Raw genomic sequence first — 19,981 nt, 5'->3', positions numbered from 1 at the left:
CCTCAGTAAGGAAGGCTAAGAAAGTGGCCTCCCATTAATTCTACAGCAAGGCAGCATCGCTAAATTTGTTTGGGGTTTTTTTGGCCGTTTGTTCAATGCAAAATAGAGTTGAAAGAAGGGGGAAAAACACTATGGTTTAAAAAGGGACAGGGGATGAGAAAGGCAGAGTTATGGGAGTCTAGCAAAATGCCTGGTTATTTGATGAAATTGCCCTTTCTGATCTATAAAAACAGCAGTTTCATATGGTTCAACTTAACATGCCATAAGTTCTCACATATAACAATCCTAAAGATCATAGTAATATTCTCCCTACCCCCTGGGGAAGTGACAGCTGTGAGAGAGGGTGAGGGCTTCCTCAACATTGGTGTTTAACTGCCAAAAAGCACCTGTAAGGAAGTTAACCATCCTTCCAATCAAGTGAGGACAGAAGAGGTGAGGCGCTCAAAGGAACAGGAGGCTGCATACTGTGGGAATCAATAGCAATGGGAAAGGGCAGAGGGGGCGGCCAAGAACAGCTACACACATCATCACTGGTCATACTCAAAGGGTCGCTGGGTATGGTGTCTCTGTATACGTACTATACATACTAACCAGGTACACACATAAATATTTAATATATAAAAAATAAAGTGCTTTCTAACAGGTCCCCAGGCAGGGACATTATAAAACATTTCACAAAACTGCAAAATAAAATCGATACAATCAAAGAACACTACATCCAACATACGTGAGAACAGTCAAACACAGTATGTACAATCTGGTGGGTGTCCCAGGACAAACATCCTGTCATATACATGGTATATACATATATACTCTTTTACTCAATATATTATGACAATATATATTTAAAATTTTGTTATAGACAAAAAAATAAAAGACAACCCCTACAAAAACACAACAAGGATCAAGCACGTGAGTCCTAGACTGAGAGACCGATGGCTGCCTCCTCGGGGCGTCTCGTGCCCACTGCTTGGGAAAATGTGCCAGCGTTCCTTCCTGGGGTGCAGCGCCTCCACGTCCTCCAAGGCGCTGTGGGCAGCTGCGGTGAAGTTGGCGTCACCAGTGGTGAGCAGGTCGAAGACACAGGACTGGAAATAGATGTCCTTCACTGGCATCTTCTCGTGGCATTGAGCGTTGGCAGTCTCCAGTGTGTAGCCGGGCCAGGCCTGTGCCAGAGAGGTGTGAGGCAGGGTGTGCCCCAGGATGGCAGACACCTGGCCCTGCCCGTCGTCGATGCGCTCGCTCAGGGGGCAGCCGTTCACACACAGCTGCAAGTCCTGGCTCTCCTCGTAGGACATGGCCAGGTCTTCGGGCATGCGGATGGCAAGGGTCAGGTAGCGACCCAGCTGCCGCACGAACACCGTCGTCCCTATGTAGCGGGCGTGCATCTCCACGTAGCGGCCACTCTCCCTCTCCACGATTCGCAGGCTCTTGACGTCACCATCCCCACCGCTGGTGCTGCCATCCACAAAGGCAGCCGGCAGGTCATCGGTCACAGCTTGGTACACTTTCTGATCTGTACACTCACGGTGGGCTTTGAAGATGATCGTGATCTGTGGGAAGGAGGAACATGCACAGTTTAACACCACGGGAGGGAAAAGGACGGAGGGATCTCTGTATCCAGAGCTTTCCTCACTCGAGCTGAATAGCTGGAGAAAGAACCTCCACATTCAGCCCCTCACCAAGAAGGCTACTGTGAGGAAAAATTAAGAAGTCCTGTGTGTTTAGAATGAACATTTAACACAAGTCCAGAGACGTGCATGAGGAAAATGTCTCTTTACTGAGTCAGAACAATGTTGCTGTTGGGATATAGGCAGTTTTTATTGATCGTTTATATCTGGTCTCTTTCCAAAAGCAGATGAGTGGAATAGTTCTGAGAAAAAAAGATTCCTTTCTCAATTAGGCAATTAACAATATACCTACCGGAACTTTGATTCCTAAAAGGTTTCTTTATTGGACTGTAAAAAAAATATCCCATGACTAAACACTACAAACTTACTTGTGACCACTGGGACGTAGCAGAGAGTTGAGGGGTCATCCCAGTGGCAGCTACCAAGCAAGGGCCTCAAGAAAGATCTCTCTACATCTCTTAATCAAATGTTTCACATGACCGCCTAATCCCTGCGACAGGAAAATCACTTGGCAAATACAGCTCCCAAGCACTGGCAGAGAATAAATACCCTAAACCTAGTTACAGCAAATGTTTTCCCCAAATAGCACACGGCCCTGCAGCCTCTCAGAATTCTCCCAGCCAACTCTCAATTCTCCAAATTAAGCAGACAATTCATGGAGAGAAAAAAACCCTTGATAATACAAACGCTTCCCTTTAGTGAGCCCACTTTCTTTCCTTAGTGAGAACAATTATTTTAAGAAAACTGAACCTTTGAGCACCTAGGCCTCTAACACTCTCAACATCTCCCGTGCAGGTGGTGAAAGGAAGAGACACGACCTCCTGGTCTCACAAGGTGGGAAAACGGTCTCGAAGAAAAAAGGACTACATTTTGAGATTTGTGTTATTGTCAGTCACTGAGGTAACAGCTTATTTTTCTTTCTTCTGGGAGGAAAAAAAAAAAGTATCAGGTGACTTCAGTCAAGAAGGAAGGTAGACAGGCCAACACACTACAAATTACTCTGGATGGAGGGAACCACCTCCTGCAAGGAAACTAATCAAAACAATAGACCCTTGTTAAAAAGGCCAGAAAAGGCCCTGGCCCCCTCCTGCCCCTCTCTCTACGAGTCCTCACCACCACCCTCACGTTTATGTCTGAAGTTTTTTTCCTGAACTCAGCCAGCATTTGCTCACACTATTTAATCCCACATGTTCCCACTGGTGTTACTTGACTGGAATTTTCCAGCCATTTCATTTTACTTCAGCCAGTTGTAAAGCCAGATCTGAACCAGCTGCACTGTAGCAACTGGTTAAATTCATATCCGTTGTTTGCAGCTGCAACTAAGGCCAGACAATGTGCTATGAAATGCTTGGATTTCTCCCTTTCTAATTACCCTGAGCCACAATTTAATTTCACTACCAGACTTCTCACATTTCAACACCTTCTTAACAACCCAAAGGAGGTGTACCAGAGATGAGTTCAGGAAATTTGTTGTGCATCCAACCATAGGACCTTCCAGAGTGAATGGGATTTTGAGCTAGGTATCTAATGGGACTATAAAACAGATTTATTTGGTGGCTCTAAAGACAGTTTGACAAGTTTTTTTTGTGTGTTTTTTTTCTAAGACAAGCCAGGATCCCTTACAGGTGAAAAGATTAACTCAAGTAAATTCTGCACCTGAGAGATTCAAAGTTAATATAAATGGCTAAAATAAGAGTTAGTGATAGACTTTTCATATAATCAGTATCCTCACTTTCAATGAGAACATTCCTAAAGATTCCACAAACTCTTCTGCAACAGCTAAGTAATTTGTTTTCTGAGTCTAACAAACCTCAAATTTAAACCGACTTGTTACTTGCAAGAATTAAGTACTTTTTGTTCACCTTAGAAAAAACAAAGAGGAATTAGTTTTGCTGGGAAAACAGAGATCCAGTTCCACGGGAGTTTCCAAAAAGGCAAGCATGGGTCAATATTACCATGAGTGGAGTCCTTCCACATGTCTTCCCAGGGATCTGCTGTTTTCACTGAGCACACCCCTCCTACCCAGGACTCATTTCAAACCCCCACACGTATGCCCTGCTATGCCTGTGACACACCTTGAGAAGATCAAGTAAAACTCGAAGCTTGACTTCTGCACTAGTATCTACACTTACAAAATATTCCAGCTTATCTAAAAGATTTTTATCTGTCCAATTCCCTGGGAGTGATATTCTCTGAGACACTGAAGCTGATATTTCTCTGTGGGGTGAAATACAGAGCCTAGGTATACAATTTAGCTCATGAATCAAAATACTGAGGGTGATGCATCGATCTCAAAGCATGAGGGGGTTTCCTAAGTGGTCCTCTGTAGTTTAAGTATGTACCTAGAGATACCATCCATGTAAATGTAGAAAACACTAGGTAATACTTTCACGTGACTTAAGTTTTGTAATGCAATTTCATTCCTCATATAATTACAATACAAGCTCTTAAATAGCAAGCACTCAGCCATAAAGGGCCAGAAATTCATTTTCAGATTCTGTCTCCCTCTTCAGAAAAAACATTAATAACACTTTTAAAACATTTAAAATTTAATTAAAAAATTTGGAAATTCCAAACCTTTTGTATTTCCAACTAGCAGTTATCAGAGCTTTGTAAAAACAGGGTATTCAAAATCATATTCCAAAGCTTTCAGATAATTTTAAAACACCAGCTACGCTGCTTTCTTTTCTCCCTCTATGAAGAGATCCATATGCTGTAATAACTCAATTTGGCACATCTGTTCTATGCCACACCATTTATTATTGATGGATGGCATTTCTGTGCATTTAAAACATCAATGCCTTTTGTTAAACCTCCCCCACTCAGTTCCTCTCAAACCCCACCTCAGACAACCTACTCCAGTTCTCCTCATTCATTTTTAATATTCACTCCCTGAGATCTTTACCACCAACAAGGTCTATCAGGAAGAGAAAGATAGCAGCTACAAATCAACCTTTCCACACATGAAAGCAAGAAAGACTTAAGGTTTGCTGTGAAATATCAAAATTTAGAGGCATCTGGCGGGGGGAGTATGGGGGACAGGGAGGATGCATTTAAAAAAAAATGAGGTAGCCAACAAAAAGGAAAACTCAGGCACTGTCTTGCCAAGATACAGTATCTTTCCCAAGCTCAATAGCCTTGTAAAGTGCTGTGCACAGGTTTTCAAACAGCAGAATTCCCCAAAGGTTGTGCACTTAACTATTTGTGCTCGTTGCCTTTTGGAAGAAACATTTATCAGTGTTTAATCAGGCCATTTGGCACGGCAAGTGCAGGACCTTCCGGGAATCCTCCAATACCAGAACTGGACTTCTCGGTCAAGGGACTCACATTTCTTGGATTAATGGGCCAGCAAACTAAAGTGAAACTGCCACAGAAATTAGCTTGGAACATGGGGAAACAATTTTGATATGGACCTGGTTAAAATTCTGCTTGTGTTAAAGGAACCTAAATGAATTTTATTTCGTGATTAGTTAATATGTCCCCTTCATCAAATTCTCTGGATGCATCACAGGTTGGAAAAATAGGTGATGCTGAGGGAGGTTAAGAGACCGTGTGCTCACAGCCCCTTTCCCAGGTAAGTGGCATAGAGCCTCTACCTTCAGCAGAAAAGAAACCATTCCAACAAGAGCACATGCTTCCAAGACGCACACATGCTCTATCTCCAGCTCTTAAACACTCCTCTCTACTTCTTAAGTCAAAGCCTAGGACACTTGGGAGCACCGAAAGGAAGTAGAGGCTGTGAAGGCTCCTTCCTTCCAGTGTTTTCCCTGGTCACCCCCAGCCTCACCCCACCCGGACAGGGAAGCTGGGAAATGTCGATTTGGGTGGAGCTGAGTCACCCATCTAGGCTGGGAGGCAGGTGCCTGTCCTTTGGTTGTAAGACGGAGAACTCTGTCTCTCTTCCATTTTCAGGAGCAGGGTTTGAGAAAAAGAGCATATTCATCTAGAATAACATTGTTTGAACAAAAGTTCGGTTGATTACTGATGTCACTTACAATTTTCCTTAAAATTAAAGGAAAAACATTTGCTAAGAAGGTGTGATCTCAGTGAACTAAAGTCAACTTTTACAATCACTACTCAGCCTCTATATCAACTATCTACTACAGGAAGACTGAATGTAAGACTTACAAAAGTGTATTTTGTTAAATGATTGTGTTGGACTAGGACAAGACAGTATACATGTTTAAAAGGAGGGTGGAGGCTTAAAAATCTTACCCTTAACTCCTTTTAGGGCTTGAATGGGACTAAGAATCAGCTACCTTTAAGAGAGATATCAAAACAGGTTTCTCTCCCCTCAGAGTCTCTTTCCACAGAGCTCTATTCTAGGAACACTTACAGGAATCCAGGGAAATGGAATGGATCAGCTTATTTATTCTTCACTGTTGCCCCAGGTAATACATGCAGCAACAAGGGCTGCCTTGGCTGGTGGAGGGATTCTTGGCAGCAGACGGAGAAAGAAGAAACCAAACCAGAGGGAAGGACACCCACAGCTGAGGCTGCTAGGGTGGTCCAGGGCAGAAGCACTGGGCTCAGAGGCTGTAAAGAGCATGCCAGAGTGAAAGGGAAGCAGGCCCAGGGATGACACATAAAAGGGACAGGCACAAAAACGTCCACTGCCAAAGAGTAAAATTTCTATACACTTAAAACAAGGAAGGCTGGAAGTATAAATAGGCTCAGAGACAGGGAAATTGGCTAGCTTCTTCGTACAGACCAGAGCAAGGCTGTGCGGAGCCACGAGGAAAAGGCCTCTGGTCCTTCAAGTCTCAGCTACTCAGGGAACTCCACAGGAACTTCTTGTTTGTTGGCTGTGCTCAGACTTTGCATACAGGGAGCTCAGCAAATGTAGGGACTCACTGTGCTTCTGGATGTGAAGCGAGGCATGTGTGGACAGTGCTACAGGCCCAGGCTGCCACGGTGCTTCAGACCAGAGGCTAAAAATATTTTGAAAGGTGAGAGCCAGGGCCTGAAGCATAACTCTAGGGGTAAGAATCTGCCCTAGCAGGTCTGGCCCTCCCCTTCAGGGAGCTCACTCCTCAGGGGCTGTGGGGGCAGGGCCACACATTCCAGGCCCCAGAGGGTCTGTGGGCAAATGCTCTGGGCTTAGGTTTAGCACAGCTGTTTCCCAAACCGTTGGGGATTAGGAAATCACAGCCTCTTTAATCTTTTTTTTTCCCTTCAGTTTTGGGAGGTGATTAAAAAGGTATAAAAGGGCTTGAAGGTCTTCACCAATACTACACTCATACTTTGTCACTTCTAGGTTCAAGTTCTCAGGGTTATTAAAAAAAAAAAGCCCACAAGGTAGTTAGAGGCCCTGACCATATATTTCAAGAAGTCAGTTACCAGGAATGCTACAAAAACAATATCCTTCTGTCTTCATTTTCCTGAAGTAGGGAGAGAGGAAGACAACACTGCTAAGCTCATGTGTGCACATCTGTGCGTATTCACACACATCTTAAAATGCAAAGATTGAACCCTGACCCCATTTCAGGGCTTATGAAAGCGTTGAAATGCTGTCGTATCAGTTCTAGCCACAGTACACATACTATATTCCAACACTGAGAGAACCCCAACAGAATTAGCCAAATGTTCTTTTGACTCCAACTCTAAAAATAACCAGCTAACCACGACATAAAAAAACTCCTCTCTCCACAGAACCAGTCTCACCTGAAGTTCTTTCTAGACCCAACAGCACCGTGCTTTCAGGGCAAGGCTGTCGGTTAAATTCTGCATCTTAGAAGTGTGTTGCTATTCCTGTTAGTTACCACGCACTGGCAGGCTGAGCAGTTTAAAGAGTCCTTAAGTTACCCCACCCACAAGAACACAAAATTCAAAACAGTGGAAGAGCAAGTTCTACTGCAGTCAAAACAAATAAAGACAAAATGGGTAAGGTAGCATTTTTCATTGTTCCACACTGTAGGTAAGTCTTTTTGCATGCCACATTCCGCACAGGCAGAAACTATTTGGTTAGCATTAGTTGAAGCCAACAAAAAAAGTACCAACCACCCAATGTTTCCCTCTCGCCCCTTCCTCTCAAAATGTTGACTCAAAGGAAATTTAACAGGGCAGAGAGAGACACTTGGAAATGTGACAGAAAAACAAGTTCTAACTCTCAGCTGTGCATCAGACTTGGCCTTGTGCCGCTGGTTTAAACTATGGAGGAGTGTGGATCTTTTTTAAAGCAGCAGGGGCCCACGGGACACATGGAATCCTGCCTGGCTAGGGCAGGGCAGGCCCTGGGTTAACTTCACTTACAAGTGGGGGATTGGAAGGTCCTCCCCTCCTCCTAAACCACGTCTGGGACAGAGTGGCACACAGTCCAGGAGATTCAAAATGCAGGCCTTCAAAGAGGCCGATGTAGACCCGGTACAATTTTAGAGTTTCTACTAACATCTACTGTCTCTCTTCCTTCCAAAGAATGGAAAGATGGTAAAAGGACTCATTAGCCAGACTGTTTTAATGTGTATAGACAATATAAAGGTGAACCTTGTTTGGAAAATACTGCACAAAGAATAACCAAGGTAGGCCAATTCATGTTACAAAGTGATCTTTTCTACTTATACTTACACCATTCAGCTAATAATTCCTTCTCCTTTCTCTGCTTTCTTTCCCACAGGCATTTGGAAATCCTTTTTACCTCCAGGCAATGTGCTGAAACTACCAGTATATAAAGCAAAGTTGAGTACTAGTTCCTGGGCCTAAAACGTGATAATCCAGTACACACAAGGGCTATGCAGGAAACGAAAAGGACAAATAAGAGCACTACCGCCTGGAATTATAGCTGATTTCTGCTCTTCTCAAACCTCTTCAATGTTTCAATAGTTTCTACAATAAATAAATTCAAGGCAGATAAGGATCTAAGACACGCTTTCATGAGTTTTAAAGGTGAGACGGGATCCTGAAAAATGAATTTAAAAACTGAAGACTAATAGTCAAATTCTGGAAACTTTTTGGATTAAATCAAAGACCAAAAACCTTTCAAAAGTGGCAGCCAGGGCTTTAGACCCTACTCGGTTGTAGGAGTGTGAGGAAATGTGGGTGTAAATAAGGGGGGACTCTGACAGTGGCTGGATGGAAAGGGAGACTGTCAAACTCCAGAAGTAAAAAAAATGACCTGAGACAAGTGACCAGGGTGGAGGAGTGTGCTCTGGGTTCAGCAACCCATCTCTCTGGCCCTTCTTTTCTTTCTTTTTTTTTTTTTTAAAGCAATTTTACTTTATTATTTTTTATGTATTTTTGTTGATTTCAGAAAGGAAGGGACAGAGAGCTAGAAACATCAATGATGTGAGAGAATCACTGACTGGCTGCCTCCTGCACAGCCCCTATTGGGGATCGAGCCTGCAACCTGGACATGTGCCCTTGACCGGAATCGAACTGGACTCTTCAGTCCACAGGCCAATGCTCTATCCACTGAGCAAAACCAGCCAGGGCTCTCTGGCCCTTCCTGGCAGCTGCAACAACTTGCTAAGTAGCAGCACATGGAACCAGCTTATGAATGTGGACCACCAATGTTAAAAAAACCCCAAAACACCCTGAAAATGGCTGGTTTTACACATCCCACAATTCTCCATTGATTGCTGCAAATTTCACTTATGTGCTTAGAATGAGGCAGAGCCTGCATTCATCCCGCACTTCCCCCACACAGTAGGTCCTTTGATGCTTGCTGGTTGAAACTCAGAACTAAATCATAAATTTAATCAGATAAATTATTATACTAAGCAGGGAGCTATAACTGCAAACTTCTTTCCCTCCTGCTCCCCAATATACCTCAACTAGTCTAGCAACTCTGGTATTTTCTGCAAAACAAGGAGGACCAGGACAAGGAGCAAATCTTAACGTGATGGCAAGAATTACCTGCATAACAGATAAGTCATAACAAAATAAAGAGCAATCTCAGATTTTAAAGATTGGTTGCAATATATCTGCAAAGCAGTTGTGCTCTCTGGAAGAAAGAAAATGTCCTCTTGCATGCAAGAACAGTGTTCATATATTTAAAATACACTCCTGCTGATGGGAGGATGCAGCAGCTACCTTAGTCCACAGTGTAGCTCACACTGCATCTATCAGTAAAGATAAAAAAAAATATGGGTTACTGAAACTTGGCTCCAAAAACAATGCCCTAGGCCTGGGGTCAAGAGAGAACAGATTTCCAAACCTTGATCCAGAGATATGCTTAAAATGACAGTGGACAGGCTTCGCAATGCAGGCACATAGCTCTCTGATTTTGTAACCAACAGAATGATCCACAACAGGTTTACATGCCATATACTGTTGTGGAACAACAGCTACATGCGAAGAGGCACCAGAAAGAATGAGGACCCAATGCATGCTCTAGGACCCTACAAGCAAATAAGGAACACGTTGGTTTACAGTTTGAAGAACATAGTAAGCAAGAATGAACCAAACAAACTAATTCTTCACCTTCCATTATCATCCCAGTGAAAGTTTTCAGAATTTCTATAAAGAGTTTAAGAATTAGGGATAATTAGGAACTTTTAAATATATATAGAGAGAAACTTGAAGGGTAAGGACCTCTTCCCATGCTTTGGGTAGTTGGGTGCTACTGCCCATGGGATAACCTGGAGCCGGTGGCCCATGGTGGCAGCAAGAACATATGAGGCACCTCAGTGCCCACTCACCTGGCCAACAATCACAGGCTTGGTCAAGCACAAAGAACACCTCTTTCCCAAATGCAAACTGCCTTAAAGTAAACCACCTTCTCACTAAAGGATGAAGCACAGGAAAATCTGTCAGCCCCTGCTTACCACCCCCCACATTTGTAATTTTGTCTCACTGAGATTGGAGGATAAGAAAGCTATAGTGATGGGAAAGGACATGCATTAAAATAAAATAAAAAGTAAAGCAAAAGTATCTAAATTACTTGTAAAATATAAATATCATTTTTTAGGTGTGCAATAAATGCATACCTGAAATTTTTTGGAAAAGGAACAATTTTAAATGCACCTCATGAACTGATTAATACTATAGGCCAGTGATGGAGAACCTATGACACGCGTGTCAGAGGTGACATGCGAACTCATTTTTTTTTAATTTTTCTTTGTTAAATGGCATTTAAATATATAAAATATCAAAAATATAAGTCTTTGTTTTACTATGGTTGCAAAGATCAAAAAATTTCTATATGTGACACGGCACCAGAGTTAAGTTAGGGTTTTTCAAAATGCTGACACGCTGAGCTCAAAAGGTTCGCCATCACTGCTCTAGGCTATTAGGAATATAGCATTTTTGCAAAGTACAGAATCCTTTCATAAAATAATTTATCAAAATCACTTTCCACAACCACAGCACATACAAATCTTTATTGAGTCCACTTAAACAGAGATCCAGAGATCCAGAAGAACACAGGAGCTGAGACTGAGGGACTGGCAAGGGGGATGTGAAGAGAAGGTACAGAAGTCAAGTACTGCCACAGATGATCCGTTTATTCACTGGAGAGGCCCAGGAGAGTTATTGACTTGTGTCCGCCTGGAGCCTAGTGTGCACTACTCCTCCCCCAAACAAAAACTGCTTTTCTTTCCCAAGTAACCAACCCTGCCAGTTCTAAGCCTGTTCTCTCATCTCTCCCCCAGTGCCTGCAGGTCTGAAGCGCCTCTCACAGCCAAAGGTGGGGAAGATGGCCCAGAGCTGATGTGGATCTCAGCCCAGGTGTGTACCTGTGCCAGAAACCCCTGCAGCCCCGAGGGGTGGAGAGATGAAAAACCAGCCCTGGCCTCGGAACACACCTACCTGGCAACATGGCCAACCCCACAGACTGCTCCAGAGACAGCCTAGCAGGCTGGCAGAGGACATAAAACCCTGGAGGCCCTGAGGAAGCACACCTGCGCGCACCATGACAAATGGGGGGACAGGGCCACACTGTCCAGCACTGCAGGCCTACCTGCCCTGAACTCACTGCATGTGGAAAAGGGGAAAGGCGTGGCTAGTAAATGGTCCCTGGAGTACAGATGACTTCACTTTTCATTTTGTTTACATATCCCTCCACTAAGTTTTGTATTTTTGTGATGAGGAAAAGTGGGCAATGAAGGTCAGGTAGAGCTCACAAAGCTAAGCTTAAAAGTGCTTGCTCAAGAAGCCAGGTTCCCAGGATGAAGATTGTTTTAGGGACCTTATGCCAAAATGCCCAGGCCTAGTGCTTGAGTTCAGTGCTGAAGGCAGGCAAATTAATAGATGCTTAAATATGATTTCAGTATCACAGCTGATGTCTCGTCAATACCATCGGTCAGTCTTAAAGCTAGTAACACTGAGCACATGGGTCATTAGAAACGCTTCATCACAAGGATGGCACAGTATCTGCAAAATGCAGTGCTAGGTTATCCAATAGCTGGTCTATGTATGTGTCCAAAGCTTCAGTAAAACATCTTCTGAAAGGTGTTTTTATACTATTGCATAGACATCAAGGGGAAAAAAATCAGATTCTTTTTTGAACTTATTTCGTAAGTACTTTTTGCCTCATACTGTTTTTACTTTTATTACCATCATTTTTTCATTGCTTAGAATTTACAGGTTTTATTTTGTCCCTGGGTAGATAAAAGGAAATTGTATTTCAAAATTTTAGGTTTTCTCTTAGTTTCATCAGCAGAGGTCATACCAGCATTGAGAGACCTTTAACAGTAACCTCCCAGATGCTTCTGGGGGCTTTGGAGAGAGTTACAACAAAAAGGAAAAAAACAACTACTAGAGGTCATGAAGCCATAGAGTAATTTGTTGCTGAACAGCATGGTGACCAGATGTGGGGAAATACTTTCCAATAGTGCAATTAAAGACCAAGCATTCTCATCATTGGCCTGAATTTATGTCAAGACAAGACCCCCAACCTCCTTTCTTTAGAATGGGTAAAACCTTTGATCCGTAAACAAAGTAAAAGAGAAAAAACGGTGTACCTTTTATTTGCTTATTTGCTAAAAACTATGATAGACTCAACCACAACTAAAATGGAATGATCTAAATAAAGTACTTCAGTGTTGAACCAACATTTTCCCATGCACATAGCACTTACTAATCTTGATAGTAGTGTTTAAAGACCACCTCTCTAAGCCCTCAATTATTTGCACAATTGATGCTGATTTTCTCCATTCCCAATGGAACTGCCTTCTTGAATTTCCAGTGTTATGTTTTCCCAAAGACTAATCTCAGATTCTGTGACCTGACTGCTTCAATGATGGATTTTTGGCCATGGCTGGTCCTAAAACTTCATAATTAAATAACTTTACATCATAACATAGCAAGTACATATTTTAATGTTCAGATAGAAAAAATTATGTGCATACTTATAAAAGTCAGAAAAGGAAAGTTTATTTGAGATGTAGGATTTGGAAAGGCCAGCTTGGGCTTGTACTGGGACTGAAGTGTAAACATGTTCAGCTCCTCTAAGATGTCTGCACCACTGTAATAGTCTTTGTTCAGAGCAATGACGTCTCATCTTAGATTTGTGATACCACTGGTGTCTCCAGATATCTCTGGAGGAGTTATAAACTCCCTCCACAAAATGCCAAGTAAAATAACTTAAATTCACTTTAAAAATATACCACACAGGTTTTGAGGCAAGGGAGGGGTCCTGAAATCAAAGAAGAGTCATCAGTATTACAGAAGATTGATCCTTGTCAATTATATTTCAGTCTAAGCCAACTGATGAATAGACAAAATAAACAAAGAAAATTAAGCAAAATGAGATTGTCTGCATGTGTGATTTAGTGGTTGGAAACAAAGGGAGGGAGCTGCTTACTTGGGACACTATTATTGTGGAAAACCCTTGCAACTTCTTTATTTACTAGTGAATGAAGAAGTGCTGACTGGCAATTGAAAACCCAGTTCCTAGCATGTACTACTTGCACTTATACAGCAAAATTTTTTTATTTACGAGAGTTAGAGAGAGAGAGAAACAACAATGTGAGAGTGGAACATTGATCGGCTGCTCCCCATAAGCACCCCGACAAGAGACCGAACCTGCAACCTGGGTATGTACCCTGACCTGGAATCAAACCTGCGACCTCTCATTGCATGGGATGACACTCAACCAACTGAGCCACACCAGCCAGGGCAAGAATTTTTAAAACATGCAATACCTGACTCTTTAGTCAGGGGCACTGACCTCTTTTCCCTTAGATTGTCAAAAAAAAAAATGACAACAGTCAACAGAACAGCCATTGGGTGTAAATGAATCAAAATTACACCTTTTTTTTTGTCAGATTGGCAAGGTGTGCTACAGAATTTTAGTAATTACTTTGTGTGCCACGAGATGAAAAAGGTTGAAAATCGTTGCACTAAGATATCTGTGCCTTAAAGTTGATTTAGAGGATTCAGTATTAGTTTCTTTAAAACCAACCAAGCAACAAGAACCACAATACTGGCCGCTAGGCAGGGCAAGCTTAACTTAATTTTGCCAGTTTTCCCCTCAGCTTCTCACTTAAATTGTTAGCCTGAGATTATACATCACTGCTCTATAATATCCAATTCTTATTTCCTTGGTCACCACAGGACAGTAACTAACAGACTTTTAGGTTTGCCATTGGGAAGTTGGCTTATAGCCATTACCTTTTACCATAGCTTCCAAATTTCCAATAAAATTTATTTCCTGATGGGTTATTGCCCTCAGGCTTCACAGCTTTCTTTATTCAGAAAACCTACATCAGTCAAATCTGATAAATCTAAACATGGATTTCCTCGAGTCATACACATATGCACTAAAAAAGACATCACTGAAAAAAGCAGTTTTTCATTAAACAGGCCTGCCTTTTCCCAAGAGAACCCAATATTACTGTTCACTTTTTATTTTTTGTATCATTGCCTATTTAAATTTACACACACATTTCACATAAGCCCTAGAATTCCACCAAGAAATTCCTTACTAATTTTCATTTAATCCTTCATCCACCCTGCTAACACTGCTTGCCAAGAAGACCAAGCAAAGTTCCTTTTAAACTAGGTCTTTCATTTCAATTTTCCCAGGTTGTCTGAAGAGTCGGACACCTGAAAGGTATGAATAAGAAGAAGGGAAAAAAAAGTATTCTTGCCTTATTTGTAGCAGTAGCACTGGATCCAAGGACCACGGGCACATTCGTCACTTGAACTGAAAGGTAATTATTGTCTATGAGTGGCCAGGCTCCTTCCACTTTGCACGTCTGGAAGTGATCCTTGAAAGTTCTAAGGTGGGGATCTCCAAACAAGCCACAGAAAAGGTAGTTAGGAGGGTTCTGGTCCCCTCCCCTGAGTTCTCTGACTCCCGCATGGCTGTGATAGTTACAAGGGTCATGGGTCACTTCAGGGTTGGTAGAGGATGTGGGTCCGTCCTTGGAACAGTTCCTCTGGCTCATGAGGTCACTGATACCCAGTACAGCAGAATGGTATACCAGGTTGCCACGGCAGGCTTTTGAAGTTCGCTGGGTGCAGCCAGCATAGGCACGCAGGGCCTTGCAGAACTCAGAGTCAAAGCCGTCAATGGCAGAGTTCAGGTGTGAAGTCAGGGACACAAAGTCTGTGGTACATTTCTGGATTCGACACTGGGCTGGTTGTTGGCAGTCACCTATGGGAAAGAAGATAAGACCACACATTTTTTAAACGCTTCATAACTTCCTGAGCTACATGAGAAAATGACATTCTCCTCTGGGGACTGTTTGTTCTATTTCATATCCTCCTATTTTAAGAAGGCCTTCAGAAATAGGGTTGCATTGTGCTTCTGTGTCTCTCACAAATTAAGCCACTGGGAGAAACACTGCATGCAGTTAGTTAACTTAAAACTTTATAGCATGGGCCATTGTAAATGGCAATTTTACCAACTTTGCTATTGTTTATGGATTTTTGAGAAAGATTCCTTTGCTCTAAGGCCAAGCAAAAGATGTGAACTTTGTTTTGATTTTGAAAACTGCATAAGTAATTTGCTTTGGAAAGCACTGTCTATGCACAAAACCACAATTAAAACTTCCACAACTCAGGTAGGGGAAACCCCTAAATTATAGCATGATTGGCTAAAACACCTTTACCTTATTCTAGTAAAGCTAACAGAGAAAGAATAATAATAAAAAAAAAAAAGCCAAGCACTAAATTATTCTGCATTTCTTGATAGATGTCTATCAATAAATTGTATATAAACTGTCACTTAATCTCCTGTTTTTTACAAAGTATAAATGTTCTCTTTAAAAAATAGTGATACATTTGACCAAGCTATGTATTCACTTCTCCCTTGATATCCATCACCCCGAGATCCCAGCTCCCCAACAGTTTCACCAGGAAAAGTACACTAAACAAAAAAGGACACTGAAATCACACTGCAGAAACTGATGTTTCCAACTATGATTTTTCAGAAACACAACAGAATTCTTAGTTATCTGAATGATTTTCCCCTTAAATCAACAATTCATATATACTTAATGGTTAAAGCAAAGTGATGAAATGAAGTAATGGAAAACCAAGTATTACTGCCCTACTATTTTAAAAAGTTAATTTTCAAATGATGTTTTGCCACTAGCTCCTCACATAAAAATTTATAAAACCTCTTAAAGCACAAAAATCGTAAGAATTGCCAATGCCAGGTCAGTCATGTGCACCAGTTTTTTTTTTTTTTAATTCTGCTACATAAAGTGGGACACTAGAATTACTGAAAAGAGAAATTCTTTCCTTTACCATCCACCTCAAACTTTATAGACATAAACTGCAACATGTATTTGTGTTACACATTCTTTATAGGCCTCTGAACAATGGAGCAAGTTTCAATCTCTTCAAGTCTAACATTCCTCATCTGAGAAATGAGGAGGTTGCTCTAAAATGAACTTTGTGACCTTTTTTTCAGGCATAAAATATCTTATTCTAGGTGGGAAAAAACAGTCAGTAGGGTGCTATTAGATATGTAATTATTTAAAGATATGAGCGTAACAAAGTTCAGGATAATATCAAGATTTAGGACTTCATCTGATAAAGACTTACTAAAAATGTTTTTTAAATAAAGATTATTTAAAAAGATATTTTAATCTTTTCAGTAGTAAACTGCCTTTACATCTAAGTTAAATGGCCTGTAATCTGTGTTTGGCTTTAGCTGGGGAGAAAAGGGTAGGAGATGACCACTTCCCAAGATATCTCCCCAACCATTATCTTACATTTTGAAGTCCAAAAAGGGAAAAATGTTATAGTCTTGATTGGATAGTCACTTTAACTTGAGTAGAAGAGATTAAAATATTAATCACAAAGACATCTTGTGTCTGGCCTATTTTATGTTTGCTCATTGCAAAGTTAACAAAAGCAGCTATTATTTATAGAATTCCTCTTTCCAAAGTAGATCAAGTCATTTTCAACTACTTTTACTCAACAAAACAAAAGCAAAATTTAAAAAAAATCAAAAAACCATCCAAAAGCCATTAAAGCAGATGGGAAAAACCAGGGCAAAGGGATTTTCAGGCCTTGTTCTGGCAGATCATACGCAGCTGTATGAAGCCCAGGAAGTGGGCCTTTCCTCAATCCATTTTCCTTCCTCCACACACCATGTCCCCTAAATTCCTGACTCTCAAAATGGTACTTGATAGCTTAAAAAAAAAAAAAAGGTGTAAGTAACTACTGTATCACATTTTTCCCTTTTAAATCAGATTCACAGCAAGCAGAAAGCAAGGAAATAAAAACTGGGCCCAAATCACTCAGTAATGAAGAGCCCTCAGACTACAAATAAATGACAGCACAAGAACTTTCCGCTAAACTTGCAGTGCCTATTTGTTCTTTTTACGGTCTATAAAATATATCTGAGCGCACATTTACTTATAATTATTTCAAATAGTCATAAAATATCAAAAGTCAGAACAGCATGGCAATGCAGATGCAATTGTTCAGAAGGGGAAAGAAGCAGAATTTAGATGCCAGCTCCTCTTTCCGTTCCTTCCTCTCTCCTTCTTCATAGCAGGCAGGTGCTGATTCCTTTGAGAAATCTCACATAACACAGAACTCCTTGAGCTCTTTTGTTTGGATGAGGTTTCTAACAGCCTTCTGGAGTAGAGATGATTGGAGGGAGAAAAGCTAATGAGAGTGAAAGTGCATTTGGGTCAGCAGTTTGAGCCTCATCGCAGGCTCCTGTAGAATGACTAATTTGCAGCATATACCCAGAAATATCCAGGCTTCATGAATTTATAATGACAATGCACACTTTGCCTGTTGCAGGCGGTAAAGTAAGCCTCCTGTCAAAATGCCAAGGCAGTGCGGAGCAGAAACAGTCTCAAGGTTGTGGCGAAGAAGGCCATGAAGTGTATGAGTAAGCAAGTAGCTCCTATACTGGATCGCCAGGCAGGAACTCAGAGGTTTGCTTAGGGGAAGAAAAGGCAAATAAAAGTCCTCTTTTCATTTCTCAAGGGCAGAGTTCAAAATCTGCAGTTACAGATATCTGTTTCCTTGAGTCAGATCATCTGTGATCAGTGTGACAGTATTTTCCTTCTAGTTAATGAAGGTGCTAAGGGATTTTCAGGTGTAGCTTAATGATTCAGACATAAAGACCTCATCATTTAAAAACAGCTTCCTCAATGCCAGGACTGCACGTGTGAATCTGCAGCACCATCACCAGCTTATAATAAAAGAAACAAGATACGCTGAGGCTGAATTAAGTGAAATATGGAGCCATATGGGGCGCTGAGGCAAATTATATGGATCCAGGCATAAAACATATGGTAGCCCATCTGCAGAGAGCACTTTGCTAGGCTCCCTGCTCTGAGAAACAGCCCCTGCATTTCAATAGCTCCGCTCTTCAAAGAAATCTCTCAAAAGGAGCCCTCCTTTCTATAGCCAGATTAATTGCTCCACTCCGACAAGCTGTCCACAGAAATCACTCACCACAGCAATTCTGGGTAGAAGCTGATGGTGACTCTAGTGAGGGCATATTAAGATACTGAGACGAGTTTCACATTCCAAGTTCTTGAACTAAGGCACCATAATTTTCTAAACCTTTAAACCAACTTCTTAGGTCTTTCATGGGCCAGCAAAGAAATCTTCAAAGACCACATTCCAATCCTGTCACGGGACCCTACAGCAACGGAGGGAAACAATATCCCACCGGTCAAGAGGGACACCGTCCCACCTAGCACTTCAATTTCCATTTCAAGAAACCCACGCTTGAACATTATAGACACCCATTTTTCACACAAAACAACCCTGAATGTATCGTGTGACTTGTCATGAAAATTTTTCCATGTAACTGTTAAGCAGATTGACATTACTTTCCAAGGTTCTAAAGTCACTAATTGAAAGCCTTCATCACTACATTCTTCAGTAAGATTTGTTTGTTTTCCCAAGTGACACTTAAAATGCAGCTGCTGTTACATCACAATGCGAAGTTACACAAAGTAAATTCAGCCCTCTCCTCAAAGGCCACATCCCTCTCCCCCCCACCTCCATTACTTAGAAGACCTCCAGAATTGTTAGCACGGGTATGACTTAATAAGTAAAAACTACCGCCCCCTCCCCCCCCCTCACACATTTGGGTGGCTTTAAAGTTCAGGATTCTCCAGATCAGAGCATTGTTGACTGTTATCATACAAATACAGGGCAAAAAGGTGGGGAAGAAAAAAATGATCTAACGCCCAAGTTGTTCTCAAACTAAACAATAATTTCCATTTCGCACTTAAAAACTTGTCTAGACAAACTCCTAGAAGTGGTCTTGTTTGCAAAGAGCATCCTAGATATTCACTCCCTTCCCTCTCCTCCCCCGTTTTATCGGGAAACTCTAAGACTTAACATTGTGTTAGGGAGAGGATTTTAAGCAGAAAAACAGTATCCCAGGCTAGAACAGACTCCTCACTGCTGCTCCCAGTGGGGGAAGCGCCGAGCTCCAGAAAGCAGCCTATCTGTCAGCCCCTCCTGAACGTGCAGCTGGCCAGCAAGCACGAGCTTTTCCAAAGAGACTGAACGCTGAATTAGAAGCAGCTTTCGCAAACACGAAAGAAACCCCTGGTTGAAGAAGTTTAAGTTACTTCGAAATTAACCTCCCAGTTTGCAAACTCTGGTGAAAATCTTTCCATCTGGCGCGATTTCTCCGTCTCGCCGCCACCCCCAGCTGCAGGGCAGCAGCACAAGGCTCCTTGTCTCCCGTCGGAGGCGGCGGCGGCGGAAACCTGATCCCAGCCCGACTTTCAGTAAACACCAACGCACGGGGCAATAAAGCATCCGGAACATTTGTCTCGGGCGCGCAGCCCCGCCACCCCGCCCCCGAAATCTTTGATAAGCGGCTGTTAGAGGGGAGATTTATCAACGGTCCCAGCCTCAGGCCGGGAAGGCCAGGGGGAGGGGGGGAAGGAGGGGAGGAGGCCTCCCCGGCGTCCCTGGTGTGTTCCTGCTGCTGCGCCGCGAGCCCGGCTAAGGTGCATGTCAGGGGC

At 42.2% G+C, this 19,981-nt stretch overlaps 1 protein-coding gene across 1 annotated transcript; it reads right to left on the bottom strand.

Moving 5' to 3' along the window:
* Positions 1–595: 595 nt before the first annotated feature.
* Positions 596–18,643, bottom strand: RGMB (repulsive guidance molecule family member b). The gene is made up of 3 exons (XM_006755145.2): positions 18,444–18,643; positions 14,660–15,168; positions 596–1,553 (listed from the first exon to the last, which is right to left on the bottom strand). Exons 1-3 carry the CDS (start codon positions 18,487–18,489, stop codon positions 885–887), a joined length of 1,224 nt encoding a protein of 407 aa, XP_006755208.2. The 5' UTR covers positions 18,490–18,643; the 3' UTR covers positions 596–884.
* Positions 18,644–19,981: the final 1,338 nt, after the last annotated feature.

This window comes from Myotis davidii, unplaced genomic scaffold, assembly GCF_000327345.1.
Source record: "Myotis davidii unplaced genomic scaffold, ASM32734v1 scaffold473, whole genome shotgun sequence".
In the NCBI taxonomy this organism is placed as follows: domain Eukaryota; kingdom Metazoa; phylum Chordata; class Mammalia; order Chiroptera; family Vespertilionidae; genus Myotis; species Myotis davidii.
Note: the sequence above shows the minus strand (reverse complement) of the source record. Positions and strands in the feature narration are given on the sequence as shown.